The sequence below is a fragment of the Eurytemora carolleeae genome, unplaced genomic scaffold (genome assembly GCF_000591075.1).
Source record: "Eurytemora carolleeae unplaced genomic scaffold, Eaff_2.0 scaffold1788, whole genome shotgun sequence".
In the NCBI taxonomy this organism is placed as follows: domain Eukaryota; kingdom Metazoa; phylum Arthropoda; class Copepoda; order Calanoida; family Temoridae; genus Eurytemora; species Eurytemora carolleeae.
In genome coordinates, this window is record NW_019397676.1 from 25,582 (window position 1) to 49,027 (window position 23,446).

At 29.7% G+C, this 23,446-nt stretch overlaps 2 protein-coding genes across 2 annotated transcripts; both read right to left on the minus strand.

Moving 5' to 3' along the window:
• Positions 1-2,077: 2,077 nt before the first annotated feature.
• Positions 2,078-10,257, minus strand: LOC111715448 (kelch-like protein 20). Its single transcript, XM_023490772.1, has 6 exons — positions 10,202-10,257; positions 8,883-9,020; positions 8,522-8,617; positions 7,511-7,622; positions 3,206-3,276; positions 2,078-2,910 (listed from the first exon to the last, which is right to left on the minus strand). Exons 2-6 carry the CDS (start codon positions 8,912-8,914, stop codon positions 2,664-2,666), a joined length of 558 nt encoding a protein of 185 aa, XP_023346540.1. The 5' UTR covers positions 8,915-9,020; positions 10,202-10,257; the 3' UTR covers positions 2,078-2,663.
• A 1,428-nt stretch (positions 10,258-11,685) lies between these two features.
• LOC111715450 (uncharacterized) lies at positions 11,686-17,497 on the minus strand. Its single transcript, XM_023490774.1, has 4 exons — positions 17,389-17,497; positions 15,302-15,428; positions 14,413-14,468; positions 11,686-11,748 (listed from the first exon to the last, which is right to left on the minus strand). Exons 1-4 carry the CDS (start codon positions 17,458-17,460, stop codon positions 11,686-11,688), a joined length of 318 nt encoding a protein of 105 aa, XP_023346542.1. The 5' UTR covers positions 17,461-17,497.
• Between the last annotated feature and the right edge of the window lie 5,949 nt (positions 17,498-23,446).

The window sequence follows — 23,446 nt, forward strand, 5'->3', positions numbered from 1 at the left end:
TATACTTTTATTTTTAACTCTAAAATTAACATAGAAACTACTTGCAGTCTCCTGCAAGAAATATTAGCATGATTTAAGAAGCATTACTTACTAAAAGAGAAANGAGTAGATTAAAAAAACTCTTGGTAACATACGGTGGTAGGTGATTATTTCAATATAAAAAAGACAACTTTTTTATTTAAGTTTTAATTGTTAACACAATTATTTCGAATTACAAGTTTTTTTAATCGACAGCTTCTCTTTGTTTCCGTGTTTAAAAGCTTGATATAAATCAAAATTTTAAATGAAAGTTGTCTTTATCATATTGATATAGTCCACATTTACAGGTTAAATTTGGACGAACAAACAGAATTTAATAAATGAGGATGAGCATTCAAATAAATATGAAATATTTCAGTGCAATTTTTAAAAAACATGGAATGTTTAAAGCTTGACAACAAAATAACGAACTAAAGTTTTTAAATATATGCAAATTAACAAAAAAATATGTAAAATTGTATATTTTTATGTAAATTTATTGCAAAAATCCCAATTTCTTTTATTTCCCAGGAAAAGTAAGCTATCTTTGTGAAGTAAAAAAGTTAGAATACCCCCCCCCCCCCCCCCCCATTAGTCTTTTGTTTAATAAATCTTGTTTATTAAACGTAAAAAGTGATAAAATATAATATTGATTTATTTGTTCTCTATGATAGATAGATACTCATGGAGAAGATAATTAATGTTGGTGTGAACATATGTGAAATCAACTTTACTATAGATATATTTTAAAGAAATTAAGTCTTTTTAACATTTTCAAAAGAAAATCCACCAAAGGGTGACTTTGTATTGAATACAAAAAAAACATAAGGAAAATAATTTATGACTATTGTTCCACATGCAAAAGTGGTTTGCCCTGCCGAATTTTATGAAGTGTCCCAAAACCTGTCCATCTGTTAAGCTCGTTAAAATAACAATAATTGTCTCATATCATGCGTTGTATCCCAGTGATGAGCATAATTTTCTGGTCTGCTTTGAGACATTAAGGGGTTCCGTTTTCAACTGCTAAAGGGCTCCCCACAACAAGATGAGTTTTTTACACATGGTAAAATTGTATTTTCGAGACGTTTTCTATCAATAAAATTTTCCAATTTTTTCTCTGATTTAAGAAATATAAATCAAAATGAATTGTTTTTTACTGATTGTTTTTAAAAACTGTTTTGGTTGATATCCTTGGTCAAAGTGAAAATTTTGTTTAATATAATAAAAGTAAATTTGTCTAGAATAGGATTTACTTTTCAGATTCTAGTGGAATCTGCAAACTGTAGATTAGAGAATTAGAATGAGTAGGATGATTTTGAATCTACTTTAAAACTCCAAATCTATATGTTTAGAGATTTGGAATATTTCCCAAATATTTCAATGCGAAATCAAAAAGATGTGGTAAAAATTCACTTTAATACCTTTGGTATAATAAGTTATGTATAATCAAGATGTCTAGATATATCTATCTCCTTGCATTGGTATAATTCTATTTTTGTTGCTATGTTGACAAGGTTTATCATTTGCATGATGTCTAGTTTTCTGCCTCAGCTGTGAAATGTTACAGTATTATTCATATATATTTTTACTATTTACATTTATTCCATGTAGTTTCCTTCATTTTGGTCTCATAAATATTTAGAGCTTTGTAGAGAAGAAAAAATCGTCCCAGGTCAAATTTGGTACCTCTTGATAATACCAACACTTGAATCATGAAAATGAAGCTTTAGATTGACAGATAATTAAAGAAGTATTGAATAAAATTCTCTGATATGTGACAAATTATTTAAAATTGGAAAAAATATAGAAGTCTGGAATTATTTAGCTTTGACAATCAAGCTCAATTTTAATAAAAACCCTATCTTTCCTCTTCTTATTCATGTGTATGATAATAACCTTTTCTTTTTGCTTCCAATCTAACAAAATCAACAAGTTCTGTGAGCCACATTTTATTACAAAAGTTATAAAATATTCAAACAGATTTTTTTATTAAAATTGCTGTGCAATGTGTAAAATAAACATGACTAAATGTTTAAAATTAAAATTAAAAGATAATCAATCATGGTAGTTCAAGCTCTTCTTTTATTTAAAAACTAATCTATAAAATATAATTTGCAGCAAATTTTTAGCTTGTCGTGCTTCTATGTGCATATAAATAATAACCTTAAATCTAAAAACATAATAAATTGCATTTAATTAAATATAAATCAAACAAGAAGTGTAAAAATAAGAATATTGATATTTTCAATTTTGGTTCAACTGTTTTTTTGCCAACCCTTTTCAAACTTCTTAGTCAAGAAGTCTGACTGATTCTGTTGCCAAAATACACCAAATAATATCAAAACGTTTTTGTTCAGTTATCATTACAAAAACTTTTGAAATAATTGGCGTAAAACACAATGTCTAAAAACCCCAATCATTATCAAAATGTGAAAAGTAAGAAATTCTAATTAGTAGTCAAATCAACATCATTGATTAAAAACCAAAAACTAGATGTGCAAATATTTATGTGGAAAAGCAAATCGGACTTAATATTTAAAATGCTGTATTTGTTTTTATTTCTAATCATAAAATTGTTATTACCCACTAAAGAGTTTTAATTTGAAAAACGCAATTTAAGTTTCTACTGTCCCTTAAAATCCTATTTAGGCTGGACATTTAACTTCAACTGAAACTCCAATTTCAAAATCTTTTTCAAGAGGATCAGGAGACTTTTCCCACATCCCATTTTCATCTAAATATTCAATAGATCTAACAGCACCATTACCTCCAAGCACTGTCAATCTATTATTTTGAACAAATAAAGCAGGCATTGCTCTTGCATTATTCATCTTGTTGATTGGTTTCCATTTGTCAGTTTCCATATTGTATACTTCAACATCAGTAAGTACTCTAAATGATAGGTTTTTAATTATAAATTAAAATTTTATATTTTTGCCTTGTCTATCTCTTGGGTTTTTGTATCCAACAAATGTCAAAACCATTCAACTTTGAAAAATGTTGATATTTAGACAAATTTTTAAATCCACTCATGAAAAAATGAAACCTCTTCAAAATCTGAAACTCTGGTTCCATTTAAAGTAACATATAGAAGCTAAGACTATTACAAAAAAGGCTTGGTTTCCAAGTATTCTTAACGCCTGGTTTCTTCTTTTTTTCCAAATATTGTTATTAATAAATTTATTACCCTCCTGCTCCTATTCCTCCAGCTACATACAGTTTGTTGTTGTAAATAGTACATCCTGGATTTTGTCTATAAAATATTATACTTCATGTTTGTATTAATTCATGTATTGGGTTTACATAAACTAAACATCATCAGTCATTTTTATTATCAGACAAATCTATAACATTTGCCATTGGGCTTTACTTTATTAATCTTCAAATACAATCATAACAAAAAGTTATTGCCACAAACATTGAATGTCTAATTCCTATATCTTTGCAGCACGATGTCAAAGACGTTTAATATTTCAAACCATGATTTCTATTAGATCAAATAATCTAAGTTTAAAATATCAAAGGTTTAAAGAAACACCAACAAAGAAAAAAGAGCTAGAAATTTTGAGTTTGTGGCAAAAACTCAGTTACTTTGCAAAAATAGGGTATAGAAACTGGTACTGATTTTCAGCTTACTAGCATTTTGAAATTTGCAAGCAAGTACAGTGTATACCAATACCAGAAATATCTTATACCAATCTCAAGAATAGAATATACCAATTTCAGGAATATTATATACTATTAACAGGAATAGTTTATACCAATATGAGGAATATGATATACTATTAACAGGAATAGTTTATACCAATAACAAGAATAGGAATAGTATAAACCAATCTCAAGAATAGTATATACCAATAACAGAAATAGTATAAACCAATAACAGGAATAGTATATACCAATGATAGGAATAGTATATACCATTAACAGGAATAGTATATACCAATAACAGGAATAGTGTATACCAATAACAGGAATAGTATAAACCAATAACAGGAATAGTATATACCAATGATACGAATAGTATATACCATTAACAGGAATAGTGTATACCAATAACAAGAATAGTGTATACCAATAACAGGAACAGTATAAACCAATAACGGGAATAGTATATACCAATGATAGAAATAGTATATACAATTAACAGGAATAGTATATACCAATAACAGGAATAATATATACCAATAAAAGGAATAGTATAAACCAATAACAGGAATAGTATAACCCGATAACAGGAATAGTATAAACCAATCTCAAGAATAGTGTATACCAATAACAGGAATATTGTATACCAATAACAGCAATAGTTTATACCAATAACAGGACTAATGTATACCAATACCAGAAATAATATATACCAATAACAAATATAGTGTATACCAATAACAGAAATAGTATATACCAATGACAAGAATAGTGTATACCAATAACAGGAATAGTATATACCAATAACAGTAAGAGTATATACCAATAACAGGAATAGTATATACCAATGAAAGGAATAGTGAATACCAATATCAGAAATAGTTTATACCAATAACAGGAATAGTTTATACCAATAACAGGCAAAGTGTATACCAATAACAGGAATAGTGTATACCAATAACAGGAATAGTGTATACCAACCACAGAAATAGTGTATACCAATAACAAGAATAGTGTTTACCAATAACTGGAATATTGTATACCAATAACAGGAATGGTGTATACCAATAACAGATATAGTATATACCAAAAACAAGAATAGTGTATACCAATGGCAGGAATAGTGTATACCAATAACAGGAATATTGTATACCAATAACAAAATTAGTGTATGCCAATAACAGAAATAGTTTATACCAATAACAAGAATAGTGTATACCAATAACAGAAATAGTGTTTACCAATAACAAGAATAGTTTATACCAATAACAGGAATAGTTTAAACCAATAACAAGAATAGTGTATACCAATAACAGGAATGGTTTATACCAATAACAGAAATAGTTTAAACCAATAACAAGAATAGTGTATACCAATAACAGAAAAAGTGTATACGAATGATTGGAATAGTATATACCAACAACAGAAATAGTTTATACCAATAACAAGAATAGCGTATACCAATAACAGGATTAGTGTATACCAATGACAGGAATAGTGTATACCAATAACAAGAATAGTATATACCAATAACAGGAATAGTATATACCAATGACATGAATAGTTTTACCAATAAATGGAATAGTGCATACCAATAACAGGAATAGTGTATAACAACAACAGAAATAGTGTATACCAAATACAGAAATAGATTATACCAATAACAGGAATAGTGTATATTGACAGGAATAGTGTATACCAATAAAAGGAATAGTTAATACCAATAACAAGAATAGTGTATACCAAAAACAGGAATAGTATATACCAATAACAGAAATAGTTTATACCAATGACAAGAATAGTGTATACCAATAACAGGAATAGTTTATACCAATAACAGGAATAGTGTATACCAATAACAGGAATAGAGTGTACCCACAGCAGGAATAGTGTATACCAAATAAAGAATACCAATGACAAGAAAAGTATAACCTAATAACAGGAATAGTGTTTTCCAATAACAGGGTTAGTGTGTATCAACAACAGAAATATTTTATACCAATACCAAGAATAGTGTGTACCAATAACAGGAATAGTTTATATCAATTACAGGAATAGTTTATACCAATGACAAGAATATTGTATACAATTATCAGAAATAGTTTTTACCAATAATAAGAATAATTTATACCAATAACAGGAATAGTATATACCAATATTAGGAATAGTTTAAAACAATAACAGGAATAGTTTATACCAATGACAAGAATAGTGTATACCAATAACAGGAATAGTATATACCAATACCAGGAATAGTTTAAACTAATGACTGGAAGAGTTTTTACCAATGACAAGAATAGTGTATACCAATACCAGAAATAGTTTATACCAAAAACAAGAATAGTGTATACCAATAACAAGAATAGTTTATTCATATATCAGAAATTATTTATACCAATAACAAGAATAGTGTATACCAATAACAAGAATGGTGTATACCAAAAACAGGTATAGTGTATACCAATGACAGGAATAGTGTACACCAATAACAGGAATAGTATATTCCATTAACAGGAATAGTATATACCAATAAAAGGAATAGTATATACCAATAACAGGAATAGTGAAAACCAATAGCAGGAATAGTATATACCAATAACAGGAATACTTTATACCAATACCAGAAATAGTGTATACCAATGACAGGAATAGTTTACACCAATAACAGGAATAGTGTATACCAATGACTGGAATAGTGTAAACTAAGAACCTGGTATACAGGAATAATGTATACCAATACCAGAAATAGTTTATACCAATAACAAGAATAGTATATACAAATAACAGGAATAGTTTATACCAATAGCAGGAATAGTTTATACCAATAACAAGAATAGTGTATACCAATAACAAGAATAGTGTATATAAATAATAGGAATAGTGTATACCAATAACAGGAATAGTTTAAATCAATAACAGGAATAGTGTATACCAATAACAGGAATATATATATATTTGTTTTTAAATGTTTTTAGAGTTGTAATCCTCTTTTTTAGTTTTATATCTGATTATTATGAGATTATTTAGATGTGAACATGTTTTTGTTAATTTATTAATTCAATTAACTATAGAATTGCTACGGTTGATGTCTAGCAAATTTTGATATTGCAGAGGTTTTAGTCACTTTCATCAGATGGAACAAAAGGATAAATTTATAGGGGCCCCTTAAGGAACCACGCTTCTACGGGTTCTCTTCCAGGAATCTAGCTTTTAGAAACCCAAGCTTATACCAATAACAGGAATAGTTTGTACCAATAACAGGAATAGTGTAAAACAATAACAGGAATAGTGTATACCAATGACTGGAATAGTGTATACCAATACCAGAAATAGTTTATACCAATGACTGGAATAGTGTAAAACTATAACAGGAATAGTGTATGCCAATGACTGGAATAGTGTATACCAATACCAGAAATAGTATAAAAAAATTACAGGAATAGTTTGTACCAATAACAGGAATAGTGTAAAACAATAACAGGAATAGTGTATACAAATACCAGAAATAGTTTATACCAATGACAGGAATAGTGTATACCAATAACAGGAATAATATATACCAATAACAGGAATAGTATATATCAATAACAGGAATAGATTACCAAGGTTCACTTCTCACAGACAATCCTTAAGAATATCCGAAATAAAAATTTAAAAAAAAATAATCTAAAAGGGTATAGGTATGTTTATGCATTAAAAGATTATTTAAAGTCTATCAAGGAAGTTTCTGGGAAATTAACTCGATTTTGTTAACACGATTCAGATTGTCGTCTGGTTTTCAAAAAAATAGGTGGGGGGGGTCCCTGGCCCCCCCCCCCTCCGTTTGTATTTCTTTATTTNTTCCTATTGCCATGCTTTGAAGGGTTTTAATAATTAATCCATCACTTTCATACTTCTCCACAGTTGTCAGAAAAGTAGTTCCACCAAATCCTCCGATCACAATCATTTCAGTTTTACTGAATTTAAAGAAAGGTGACACCTTGACAGCACGTTTAGTACAAGTATTCAATGTGTGAATTTCTGAATTCATAATGCACAAGCACAATAATACAGCATTTAATTTCCTATTAACTGTGTGGTGACATACAACAAGAAAACTTTCAAACTTGATAAGTTTACAGTCCTGCATCTTAATATCGCAATCACTTTGTAATATGTGCAATAAATTGCCTTTATAATTTATTTGATTTAAAATATATTTACTCTGGATCAAGATTTAAGTAAAAACTGTCAAAATCAACAATTATTCCATTATCAAAACTATATTTACAGAAGAAGAAGTTCATACATTGACATCCAATTGATAGGACCTTCACAGAAAAGAAATTTATAGATACTAGACTTTTAGGCCCATCTTCTATTTTATTTGTGAACATGTTCTCTTTGTATGCATTATAAAACAAAACTAAACAAAATTTTGCAGATTTTATAAAAAAAGATCATGGATTTTCAAAATCTTTAAAAATTGAATTTTTTTAGAGGCAAGTTTTTGGAAAGTCAATCATTAATAAATCTTGGCCTGAATGGTTCAGCTGTTTGATGTTTATTGGATACAAACAAACACAAATCAGAACACCCAGACAGAAAGCAAAGGATATGTATAGATGACATTTAATAGGATAGGACCATTTCATAGACAGGACATTTAAGAGATATGACATTTTATGGACAGCATATTCAAAGAAAAAGAAATTCATAAAAAGGACATTTAATAGATATATTTAATAGATAGGTCATTTAAGCTTCATTCTTAGAACATTTCATAAATAGACTAGATTTTTCAAAGATCTCAAAGATAGAAACGAATTTTTGACTTTTGAGAAACAAAGAAATAAAAATAAAAAATCAATTTAACCTTATTGCTACAGAACAGTGAGATTCTCTTGGGGAAGTAAGTTTGTTTTCCAGAGTTTTCCAGGTGTTTCCATCATATCTTTCAATTTTATCTGTCCTGTTAAAAAGTAAATTATACAGGGAGGACCATTAAACATAGAAATTAAAATTAGAATTTCGTTGTCAAATTTATAAATTTAAGCATTCTAAATTAAGAACTAAAACTCTTTATGTTTCATGTGTTTAGCTATGTACATACTTGCAAGAAACGTTTACAATACAGGTACATATTTATAAATTTTCCAACAAAAGTATTACTATGATAGAGTTATTTTTATAAAAATGGCCAAGAACCCTAGTTTGATAATAAACAGTATACTTACGCACTGAATCCATTATGACCCCCAGTCACCATAATGAAGTTTCCCAAGGTTGTCCAGCTAGAAAATTGTATATTTGTTGATGAACAATTATCTGTTATATCCCAGGTAGCTGAAGGTTCAAGACCACCATAGTAGCATCTAAACATCACAATATTTAAATTGAATATTCATTCATTAAGAGACTGTAAACATAATTTCAAGTGACCCTCCATTTCTAGAGTGGTGTTCAGATTCACTCTTTAGGTCTTTGTCAGATCAAGGATAAAAATGTGATATCCTAAATTTTTCCAGCTGAAATTTAATCATTTTCATTTCTGGTATTCTCTTCTTACAATTATAAAGTTGTGCTGCAGAGATGACAGAGGAAATTGAAAGAATTTTCAAGATAGAGAAACAACAATATCTTTATTCAGATAGACTTTTGAAGAGTACCCTTGTGAATCAGACATTGATATATCACTCTATAAATTGCGGGTCTCTTGAAAAAAACACCCTCCTCCCCCCCCTCCTCTATCCGCAACTATAAAACGCAATTCAAACTGCAATCTGTAACAAAACTTCTAAAATATGCTTGAACATGGCATCTTGGTTCACAAGTACTCAACAGTTAAGTATAGGCTTTTTTAAAAATCTAACAACTATTCATATAAGGAAATTCTTACTATCTTTAAAGTTTTTGAACAAAGATGTAGAGATAAGAAACTAGAACTAGTGCAGAGTAATCAGTTCCTTTCTATAACCATAGGAATATTGGAAGTAGGGCTGGGCAAGCTATGACTTTGCTCTAGCTGTTTTGTTAACAGTTTGTTAAAACCATATCTTTTTTTGGCAGCCATTTATTTTTGGTAATGCTCGTTTCTTTAACGATATTTTCAGTTTTTCAAAAGCTGTTTGTTAACGAACTCAATAGTATTAACCACAACTAAGTTAGAAATAATTAATGGTGCTAGCCATCATTTCATGCAAAAATAGCTGGAAAATTTAAAGACAACATTAAAATTCATTAAATAAAAAAAATTCTATAATTCAACAAATAAGCAAGGTCAAAATCATATATGGCTTTTACAAATTAATATAAAGAATTATTCTGAATTTTCTGCGATTTTTAGCAAAATAAGTAGCGATTTTTTTAAAAGCATCCATTTAGTTTTTTTGACAATCTGTAATTTTTTTTCAAAAAGGGCATTATCCATTAGTTTAAAATTAAAAAAATAACAGCTTATCCCATTCATCATCAGACTCTTCCGTTAATTTTTAAAAACCTCCATTTCGGTTGCAGAACTTTTCCCAGCCCTAGTTGGAATTTCCCATTTTCTTACTTATTGTCCTTTTGGTTGTAGATGTAGGGTTTTTCATTATAAACTGTAGCTCCTGTNATACCAATAACAGGAATAGTATATACCAATGATAGGAATAGTATATACCATTAACAGGAATAGTATATACCAATAACAGGAATAGTGTATACCAATAACAGGAATAGTATAAACCAATAACAGGAATAGTATATACCAATGATAGGAATAGTATATACCATTAACAAGAATAGTGTATACCAATAACAGGAACAGTATAAACCAATAACTGGAATAGTATATACTAATGATAGGAATAGTATATACCATTAACAGGAATAGTATATACAAATAACAGGAACAATATATACCAATAACAGGAATAGTATAAATCAATAACAGGAATAGTATAACCCAATAACAGGAATAGTATAAACCAATCTCAAGAATAGTGTATACCAATAACAGGAATAGTATAAACCAATAACAGGAATAGTATAAACCAATGATAGGAATAGTATATACCATTAACAGGAATAGTATATACCAATAACAGGAATAGTGTATACCAACAACAGAAATAGTTAATACCAATAACAAGAATAGTGTATACCAATAACAGGAATAGTGTAAACCAGTAACAGGTAAAGTGTATACTGTTGTATATGAATAAAATGCAAAAGGGAGATATATTTCACTCCACGAAAGACCAAACTACAAAGGACTCATTCACCCAATATTAAACGATATATGGTACACATACTTTATTACGAGTAAAGATACAAACTGATAATGATACTATGGTAAAATAATATTGAAGATGAGAAGATAGAGCTACAGATCTCGAACTTGTTCTCGTAACTTCTAGCTAAGATGGTTGATCACCAACTGCCAGTTCTCCGGGTATCAGTTAACCTCCAAGGTTGGGTCTGGAAATCCCTAGTTTATCCAAACTTCCTGGGTCAATGCCCATCATACCTTCACTCCTGACCCCTCTTTAGCGTCAGGTAGATAAACTTGGCTTTCCCACCAGCATTATTCTATTTATAAATATTTACAATCAGGGTTCTGATATTTGTAACCCTGAGATTTTCGTTAAAAGATCATAATATTCTCGCTTCCGCTACAATACCAATAACAGGAATAGTGTAAGCCAATAACAGGAACAGTATATACCAATAACAGGCATAGTGTATACCAATAACAGGAATAGTATATTCCATTAACAGGAATAGTATATACCAATAAAAGGAATAGTATATACCAATAACAGGAATAGTGAAAACCAATAGCAGGAATAGTATATACCAATAACAGGAATAAGTTGAACTTTGTTTTTAATAAAATATTGTGTTACTTTTTCCTGCCATATATTTTGCAATTATATTTTTTGTTACCTATATCTTAACCAATTTATATATTTTATTACTTAGATATATCAATTGTTTTAATATCTTACGTTATTATATATTTTGTTCATATAACATTTGTTATTATATTTCCTGTTACTAAGCCAAAAAGCATGATTTCAACTCACCCTTTCCAATCAAGAGGATCCCTGTAGTGTCACTCTAAATAGTAAACATATTTAATATATAAAACTACAGTGATAGTCTAAATAAGACCAAATAATGTAAATTGATTTATACTTGAAAGTCGTCTTTGACCTTAGAAATAGTTTTTAGTATTAAACATAGGTAAACTACTTTTAGCAATATATTTTTATGAAGCAATTATCGCAGAAAAACCTTAGTCTGGCCAATTCCAAAATGTGGTCTGCCATTTTAGTGCTTTTACAATTACCAAAGATCTGAATGATTTGGTTCAGAATGAGACATGTTTTTATGTGATTAATTGAAATTTAAACAAAATTATTCAAGCAAAAACTGGCAGACCACAATCAGGAACATTCCTGGTACTTGTGTAATGGTACTCAAGTGTGTCGATTTTTTTTCTCATGGATTTTTATATTATTTTCATTATCATTTTAAAATATTGTAATTAAAAAATGATTTAAATTTCTGCTAATTTTCCTTCATTTCAGGGATTGTCANGTTGGACTTTTGAATCCTATTTTGAATTCTAACGGATTTATTTGAGTTTGCATGTGAATTCTATAAATAACCCAAGCCAAGCTGAAAGTTCCGTTATTCCAGAGGCACGGGGGCTGGGGGGCTAGCCGGCCAGCTCCCGGGGAACTAGGGTTAAATGAGAGCCCAGGGTGGAGCGAAATGAAGGGAAAAGAATCAGTTGATCATCAGCTCCCTTAAACTGAGGTTCCCTTGAAGATTCCCCATCACTCTGAAACTGCTTCAATTCATAATATTTTATTAGTATAGTATCAACCTTTCCATTTTTGTATCTTTGTAAATAATAAACTGTAAGAAAAACCGACTCGTTGAATATTAATAATACAAGTGTTTGCATTGATTTATTTTTCTTTCATATATAATACTAGGGTTCATCTGTGCTATCCAGTGATATAAAGATATATACTGTATTCAGGTTAACTCTAGTACTGAGTAACCTGGGGTTCAGCTGAGCTATCCAGTGATATACAGATATATATTGTATTTAGGTTAACTCTAGTACTGAGTAACCTAGGGTTCAGCTAAATTATCCAGTGATATAAAGATATATATATTGTATTCAGGTTAACTCTAGTACTGACTACTGAGTAACCTAGGGTTCAGCTGAGCTATCCAGTGATATAAAGATTAATATTGTATTTAGGTTGACTCTAGTACTGAGTAACCTAGGGTTCAACTGTGCTATCCAGTGATATAAAGATATATATTATATTTAGGTTAACTCTAGTACTGAGTAACCTAGGGATCAGCTGTGCTATCCAGTGATATAAAGATATATATTGTATTCAGATACCTCTAGTACTGGGTGACCTAAAGTTCAGCTGGGCTATCCAGTGATATAAAGGTATATATTGTATTTAGGTTAACTCTAGTACTGAGTAACCTAGGGTTCAGCTGAGCTATCCAGTGATATAAAGGTATATATTGTATTCAGATTTCTCTTACTGGGTGACCTAAAGTTCAGCTGGGCTATCTAGTGATGTAAAGATGTATATTGTATTCAGGTTAACTCTAGTACTGAGTAACCTAGGGTTCAGCTGAGCTATCCAGTGATATAAAGATATATATTGTACTCAGGTTAACTCTAGTACTGAGTAACCTAGGGTTCAGCTGAGCTATCCAGTGATATAAAGATATATATTGTACTTAGGTTAACTCTAGTACTGAGTAACCTAGGGTTCAGATGTGCATTCCAGTGATATAAAGATTAATAGTGTATTTAGGTAGTAACCTAGGGTTCAGCTGAGCTATCCAGTGATATAAAGATATATATTGTATTCAGGTTAACTCTAGTACTGAGAACTGAAAAATTCAGCATTATTTCACAGCAAATTTATATTTGTTAGTTAAAGTAGCTTTATTCATTCTTAGTATTTTGACTTTATTATTTTATTTTATTTATAATTTAAGGGAATTGTTCGTGAAAAATGAAAGGGGGTATAGGCTTATGGCGAAAAATAAGCGCGTTTTATCGCTACTAATCTTACTTCTATCTGTTTCGTCTATAAGGAGAAAATTGTTAAAAACGACTTATACTGAAGAAGTTAATTTCCATACAAATTGAGAAAGTTGCAACATATGACTCGGATCGTAGTAAAATCCATCTAATTTCAAACAAATCATTCAGATATTACAACCTACAGTCATCGATTATTTTTCGACGCATTTCTATATAGGTGATATTCCATAATACTTTTATTTGTTATGCACTTCAAATGCTGAAATAGTTGGCTGCCAGGTGTCTCTGCTCTTGATGCTTGGAATGATTTCACGTGGCAGAGACACCTAGCGGAAAAAACGTCGTTTTAAGTGCATTGCATATATAAATAAATAACAAATATTATGAAACATTAACTTTAATCGAATGTGTCAAAAAATAATCAATGTCGAAACATTTTAATACTTCAATGATTTGTTTGATATTAAATTGATTTTTCTACGATCCTAGTCGTATGTTGCAACTTTCTCAATTTGTATGGACACTAAGTTCTTCGGTATACGTCGTTTTTAACTATTTTCTCCTTAGAGACGCAACAGATGGAATTTAAGATTAGTAGCAATCAAAAGCGCTTATTTTTCGCCGTAAGCCTATACCCCCTTTCATTTTTCGCGAACACTCCCTTTAACAGTTATATTCAAACTTACAGGTGTTTTACTGCATTCTGATGTGAGACTTCCATGTCCAAAGCAAAAGAATTGACCTGAAAATTAACATTTAATATAAAAAGAATTTGATAATTTAGAGTATCAGAACTCTTAAAATATCAATCTCTATAAGAATTTGATAATTTAGAGTATCAGAACTCTTAAAATATCAATCTCTATAAGAATGACACAATGGTCCTTTTTAAACCTTCATCTGAAACTTTTGAACCAACCTTTATCTGATCAATAATATGGTTCAGATATTGTCGTTTTTCTAGGTCTAAAAGTGTCTAATTCTGTGAATTCCTATATGTTTTTCTGCACAAGTCGATACGATAAAAAATTATCATAAATATTTCTATCTAGTTTATATTTGATCAGACAAAGATTTTAACTGTACCCTTGTAAATCAGTCTTCTGATTCAGACAAGTTCTGTCCAGTCAAATTTCAGTCAGTTCTCCATAGAGACTCTACAGTTAAAATTATCAATTTTTAAAGTTAAAGACATGGATAGCAGAAAAGGTATTGAAAATACAAAGCTTTTAAGGAAAATGAAGGATAATTTTAAAATACATTTATGCAACCCTTTAAGTAAAACACTAGTTCAAGCTATACAAAAATATAAAAATATCATGCATTGTATATGATTGACAACGCCTATTTATGTGCATAAAACTGTTTTGAATTTCAAAGGGTTTTGTACCTGTCTTCTAGCAACAATTTAAGTGTTTGAATTTTTCTTAACTTAAGCGGACATTTTTTCTTTTTATTTGTAATTTTAAAATTATTGTGAATTTATCTGTAAACATTGACAAATTTTTAAATGGAAGAATGTGTTTTTTCAATCTGAAGAATTCCAAATCGCTAAACTAATATTTTATTATTTACCTGGTTTTCCCTTCTTTGTGTAGATACAACTATTTGAGCAGAAGGGAGTTGAACTTGTATTTGCGATCATAGTTAGATTTACATCTAGAGAATAAACTCCTCCCCTTTCATCTACACTGTTAACTCTCTACAATAATATTAAAAGATGATGAATATTCATAGATAATAAATATTTAAAGATAATGAATATTCATAGATGATGAATATTCATAGATGATGAAAATTCATAGAGGATGAATATTCATAGATGATGAAAATTCATAGATGATGAATATTCATAGATGATGAATATTCATAGATGATGAAAATTCATAGATGATGAATATTCATAGATGATGAAAATTCATAGATGATGAATATTCATAGATGATGAATATTCATAGATGATAAATATACATAATGGATAAATATTCATAGATGATGAATATTCATGAATGACAAATATTCATAGATGATTAATATACATAAGGAATAAATATTCATAGATGATGAATATTCATAGATAATAAATATTCATAGATGATAAATATTCATTGATGATAAATATTCATTAATGATAAATATTTATAGATGATGAATATTCATAGAGGATAAATATTTATAGATGATAAATATTCATAGAGGATAAATATTTATAGATGATGAATATTCATAAAGGATAAATATTTATAGATGATAAATATTCATAGATTGTAAATATTTAAAAATGATAAATATTTATAGATGATAAATGTTCATAGATGATAAATATTCTTAGATGATAAATATTTAAAGATNTAGTTAATCTAAAGGATTTTTCTGTCCATTTATTTAATGCATAGGGTAGGGTACAGGGCGGTATAAGGTCTGATCTATGTTAAAAGGTCCGATCTATAACTTGCGACTAAAATACAGATCTATACTCAATTAAATTTTGTTTTTCTGTTCCAAAACTGTTTGGTCTCACTCTATGTGAATTATTTACTAAAAATGATTAAATATTATTCTTTCAAAGTCTTAAATAGTCTATAGTCTATAATAAATTACTAAATTTCTTTTCTCAATTAATGTTTGAAAATTATATTTGATTTCAAAGTTTAGAAGGAAGGGAATATGTTAAAATGAAAACTAATTGAGTTTTTACAGCAAGTAATTGTTTCTAACATTTTTGCAGCAAGCAATTGTATCTAACATTTTTGCAACAAGCAATTGTTTCTAACATTTTTGCAACAAGCAATTGTTTCTAACATCTTTGCAACAAGCAATTGTTTCTAACATCTTTGCAACAAGCAATTGCTTCTAACATTTTTGCAATAGCGGGGCGTTGGTACATTTCATAGAAAGACATTTCATAGAAAGGCATTTCATAAATAACAATATCATACATAGACTATTTCAAAGATAAGACATTTTATAGATAAGAAATTCCAAAGATAGGACATCTTATAATTAAGACATTTCATAGATAGGATATTTCATAAAAAGACATTTCATGAATAACAATATATGCATAGACAGACCATTTCATAGATATGACATTTCATAGATAAGACATTTCATAGCTAAGACATTTTATAGATAAGACATTTCAAAATTAATACATTTCATAGACAGAGAAGTTTGTCCATAGACAGAGGAGATTTTTCTCCAAATATTATTTTTTCCTTCAACAAATAAATAAAGTACTCTTCATATGTGATTTTTTTAATTGTTTCATTGTGACAATGTATATGGAGAATACTGTATTTACATCTTGTCTATGGAGAATACTGTATTTACATCTTGTCTATAAATACTGTATTTACTGTAAATACTGTATTTACAAATTTATTAAATTAAAAATCTCCTCTGTCTATGGAAATTTTTCTCTGTGTATGAAATGTCCATGAAATGTCAGCTATCTATGAAATGTCCGTCTATGAAATTTCTTATCAATAAAATATACTATCTATGAAATGTCCCAACGGCCTTTTCAATCCTCTGTTGCAAACCTGTAATATTTTAAACTATGATTTATGTAGAATCGAAGAATTAAAGTTTGAAATAACATTATCAATATCGGGTTGAAAAGATATAAAAAGTTTGATACAAATACTTAATTCCTTTACCCGTTGTTCACAGCATTGATCTGCTGAAACTACTGCAGAGGTGAATGCTAAGAGTGAGATTGCTGCAAGCATGTTTCTGTCAAACCTCAAATCTTGACTGAAGTTTAGAGCATTGATGAAGTCTGAAGTAAACTCTAGTAAATATTTTGAACCAATCAGATTTGATTAATTTTATTATGAAACTAATCAAACTCTGATTGGATGAAGGAGACGTTAGTTCAAAATATCCAGGAATTTAAAATAAAAATTTAATTTAAAATCTGAAAAAAAAAGATTCCAATCAGAATCACATTGCATGGAATTATCCAAAATTATGCGGATCAGCGCTGCAGGGAATTGTGCGGAATTAAAGAGAGTGAGTACAAAAAGCCAAATAACAAAACGTCCAATGTTACAAAACGTCCAAATAAAAACATCCAATTACAAAACATCAACTGCAACAAAACATATAGTTACAAAACGCCCAATTACAAAACGCCCGATTACAAAACGCCCAATGTTACAAAACGTCCAATGCAAGAAAACGCCCAATTACAAAACGTCCAATGCATAAAAACGCCGAATTACAAAACGTCCAATGTTACATAACGTCCAATAACAAAAAACCAGATCTAGTGTTACTAAACGTCCAATTAAAGAACGCTCAACTACAAAATGTCCAACAACAAAACGTGCAATGTTAAAACGTCCAATTTCTTATGTGAAATAAGACACTAATGTCTAATTTTTTTCAAGAAAATTCGCAATTTTTCTGCTGAAATTCCTCAAAGTCAGTTTTCTGGAGTCTAAACATTTATGTAGATATTTCATAAAATAAAATGAATAATCAAGAAAGAAAAAAATATAATTTATTTAAAGTTTAAAGTTTTATGAGTTTCATTGTATGTGTTAAACTAATAGTTTTGTATTTTTTACTTTAAACTTTTTTTCTAGATATGATTTCAACAAAAAAAAATGGCTTTTATTTGGCATTTGATTCATCTACAGTAGTAGGCGATTATATCAGTACAATAAAGACAAATTTTAATTACAATTTGCAATAATATAAAACTAAACTATTTCTTGGTTCGGTTGAACAATTACCAGAAAATTGTTAAAGTGTGTGAATAATTTCAAGGTTAGATTAATTGACAGTTTCCGGGCCAGGCGCCGCAGCTAGGAGTTGAAATACATTTCACTTAAACTTTCATTTCAACAAGATTACTTTTCGCCATTATAACACCATCAGTATCTGCAACATTCCATTATCAGAAAGTGAAGAATACGACATTTGATGAATTCTTTTGATGTATTCGTTATTAAGGGTTTCACTGTGTATATTTGGATTTTGCAAAAAAATCCAATTTTTGCAAATTTGAAAATTTGTTAGCAGTTTCTATGAGTAGAGCATCAGAGCTTTCCAATGACTATAGATGTATCATTTGTCATATTTGGACATCAAACATGGGATTTAGATCCCCCTCCAAGCCTAAACCTGAAATAATATACACACATTTAAACTCCTGTCCACAGCAATCGGCCCCCTGGCCTGTCCTGGCCGCAGAGCTTGGGCCAGAAACTGTCTTTACCCAGCTGTACCCTAAAATAATACACAGATTTTAACTCCCAACATTTTTTTTTTTGGAATTTGGAATTTTTATCCAAAAAATCCACTTGCGTTAAAAACCCTATAGGTGTAGTTGTAGGGGGACTCGCCCTTACTTTCTTTAAAAATGGGGGGGGGAGGTTCGGATTTAAGGAAGGCATAAAAATAAATAGAATAAAAAAAATTCAAAGAAGGAAACAAAAAGTTCAGCCTTTTCTCAGGGTTTCAAAATCTCGGGATTAAGTGTTGATTTTCTTTTTAAACAGAACAACAGGCTACGGTCACAGATTAAGTTAATCCCTCTGCAATATCCCATAGTGGTGATACCCTGCAAGGATATAACTTTAATTGAGCCCACACTAGATATCAATATCAAGCATGTGCAGAATATTCAACGAGAAAGTTTCAACCTTCGGTCAAACAAATTTTTCACCTACGGCACACCCCCTCTTTAACATTAACTATTTAAACTTCGTTACCCATCCTCCCTACTCCCTCCTTAAGATGTATATGGATGAGAGGAGGGTGTATATGGATGAGAGGAGGGTGTATAAGGATGAGAGGAGGATGTATATGGATAAGAGGAGGGTGTATATGAATGAGAGGAGGGTGTATATGGATGAGAGGAGGATGTATATGGATGAGAGGAGGGTGTATATGGATGAGAGGAGGATGTATATGGATGAGAGGAGGGTGTATATGGATGAGAGGAAGATGTATATGGATGAGAGGATGTATATGGATGAGAGGATGTATATGGATGAGAAGAGGATGTATATGGATGAGAGGAGGGTGTATATGGATGAGAGGAGGGTGTATATGGATTAGAGGAGGGTGTATATGGATGAGAGGAGGGTGTATATGGATGAGAAGAGGGTGTATATGGATGAGAGGAGGGTTTATATGGATGAGAGGAGGGTGAATATGGATGAGAGGAGGATGTATATGGATAAGAGAACCACATATTCAAGGGTTTAAAAAATAAAATCGGATTTAATTCTTGGAGGGTTTCTTTTGATTCAACTGGTTTATATAAGTTAGAGAAAAAAACTGTTATCCAATTTTTATTATTGTGTTAGAAGCTTAAAGTACAATTGTTAAAAACAAGCACTAAACCTATGTTTATTATTACTTTCAAGTTTCAACTTAACCAATTATTCTTGCTTCATTGAAACAAATAGCAGAAAAACACACAAAAATCTTGCAGTAAAAACTGCAACATTGAAAACACATTTTGAAATATATGATTTGGTATACACCAATGTGCTATATTAAAAGCAAGATATTATGCATTGACCCATTTGATAGATGATATATTTAGAGAAGCATATATGAAATCGCTAAATGAAATTACAGAATTAACTTGCGTAAATTTTTATGAAATTATATTAACAAGTTTTGACAAACTAACACAAATATTTTTTAGGACAAATAAATATGAGTAAATTTTGTGACTATAACTATAAAACTAATGGTTTTCGGACAAGTTTAAACTTTAATTCAAACAAATTTAGGCAGGCTTTGGGATAAAAATATTGAGGGACAAACTTATATTATCAGACTTTGAGAAAACATAATATAACAAATTTCGACACAAACGTAAAGAATTCTGGGACAATATAATATTGTCATGCTTTGGGTCCAAAGTGTGTAATATTAGAATATTAAGGAACAACTGAAATGCAATTAGTGTGTGTCCCACCCCATATTGTGGTATTAGATAATGCCCTATGAAAAATGAGGTAAATATTTAGAGAACAAAATTTAATTGAATTTAATTTCATCTTTTATAATCTTTGGTTTAAGTGATATTTTTTTAATTTTTCATGAAATCTAGGAAATGTTGATCATTTTCTTTAAAAATAAAAACTGTGAAATTTTGCTTCAATCTGTTTTGCGAAAAACACACAATTTTCTCAAAATAGAAAATGCGAAAATTTCGCAAAAATTGCAAAAATTTCGCGAAAAAATCATGCAATTAATTTTTTCCACGAAAAAATAAGCAAATTCCGAAAAAGTTTGCTAAATTCGACTAAAAATTTTCTCATTTTTTTACAAAACGTTTTGTTCGCTAAAACATAAACTGTCAATATTTAACTGGTAAATAAGTTTGAAGTATGCATTATTTAACATATTATTAACTAAATCTTTAAATTCTGTATATATCCTTTGCTTGTGTGTTTGTTTGTCTGTCTGTCAGTTTATATCCAATAAATATGTCCAAACTGCTAGAGCCAACAGGGAAGGTTTATGAATGAAAAAAATTTATAAAATTGTGTATAAAAGTTTTATTTTTGTAAAGTTTTTTTAAATTTTTAAAATACATGATTTTTTATAATGAAATTCGTAAACTTTTAATTTTTTAACAATGTACACAAAGAAAACATGTTCTAAGTTGAAATAGAAGATGGGCACAAAATGCCCTAAGAAATGAAAACGCCCTGATGAAAAGGAATGTTGTCATTTCTTACTTTTTAAAATGCACCAATTTANTTCAGCTGAGCTACCCAGTGATATAAAGATATATATTGTATTTAGGTTAACTCTAGTACTGAGTAAACTAGGGTTCAGCTGAGCTATCCAGTGATATAAAGATATATATTGTATTCAGGTTAACTCTAGTACTGAGTAACCTAGGGTTCAGCTGAGCTATCCAGTGATAAAAAGATATATATTGTATTCAGGTTAACTCTAGTACTGAGTAACCTAGGGTTCAGCTGAGCTATCCAGTGATATAAAGATATATATTTGTTAACCGATCAAAAGGTATATGGCTCGAAATGGGCGGAAATGGAGCTAAAGAAATGCAACTCGAGATAGCGGAAATTTTGGTCGGAGCCGGGTATATGTTTCCTAAGTAAGCTTCTCAAGGGATCACAAATCTAAAGGCGGTAGGCTGGATAAACTACTCCCATACTCAATACATAGACGAGAACTTCTTGATGAAAAATATATTTCAGTAACAATGTTTCCTACAAAAAATACAAATTGTTATTGACGTACATGTATATAAATGATGATTGTTAATAAAGATTAAACCAGTTGGGTGTAACTAAATACATGAGTATAGTTGTTAACGAACAATTGGTTAAAGAAATGTGTATCATTGAGAATTGAAGAAAGGCTTAAAGGCACTGTTGTGAATCGGCAAACAAAAGGTTTAAAAAAAAGGTTTAAAAGATACTATTGCTAATTAAACATCAGGAACTTACGATCTAAAATTGTATGGCATAGGAATAGTTTTTTGAATTGTAGTCTAAAGCAATTTTTAATCCTCTGAAAAAATATTCATTTGGTTAAAGGAATTTCACTGTTTGTACGTAAATGATTCACTGGAATTATGTTTAAATTGTTTATTTTTTTTAATACACTTTAAGTTTTATTAGCTCCATGAGGCTTTGTTTATATTTACGCGGAGACCTTGGAAATGTTTGGTTTGGAAAGTGAACGGAGGGTTTAATGGAGGTACAATTTGTTAGAGACGACATTACAACAGAGTAACTTATGGGATATGGTTCACAATATTGTATTCCGATTACTTTAGTACTGGGTGACCTAAACTTTAGCTGGGCTATCCAGTGATATAAAGATATATTTTGTATTTAGGTTAGCTCTAGTACTGAATAACCTAGGGTTCAGCTGTGCTATCCAGTGATATAAAGATATATACTGTATTCAGGTTTACTCTAGTACTAAGTAACCTGGGGTTCAGCTGAGCTAAGGTTTCCATTTGCAAAACTTTTGCGCAATTTTTGCGGAACGAAACGCAAAATTTTCCTTTCTTTGCGCATCAGTTTTGCGTGAAAAAACAACAATTTGCGCAATCATTCGCAAAAGTCATTTCGCGAAAAATTGCCCTATTCTGCTTTTGCGAAACTCAAGTTTTGCGCAATTCCGCAACTGGAGTTTTGCGCTATTTTGTAAAATTCAAACGGTTGGTGACGGTGTGTGTTTCTTAGAATTCAATTCTGGAAAAATCTTGTTTTGGAATGTCTTCCTATTGGTCACTTTTACATAATTGACCAATGACAGTTAAGAAGAGTTCAAATCTCACAATTTTCTCGACAATTTTAGTTTTGGACATGCAAATTTCCTAAAAGTGGATTCTTCAGGCATTGGTTACTTTCTTGCATTATTTTATATTAGATTAAAAAGATTTCAGAAATTTGATTAAAAAAATTTAAGAATATAATTCATACTTGATTAGGCAAAGCTTTTAAGGGTCGCTTGAAATTATTTAATAGGATTAAAAGTTTCACACTCTAATTTTATTAATTTTGGTCCCTTAATTTAAACATTTTGTAACTGGAAGTAACCAATTGAGTGTAGTATAATCGTAATCATACTCATATGTTAATATTTTTTTATGTATGGGATAAATCTTCAGTTGTTTAATTCTAAGCTTAGAATATCAATTTTTGACAATTTGCCTTAAAAAGTTACATTGTGCGTAAAACTTGCGGTTTTGCGCAA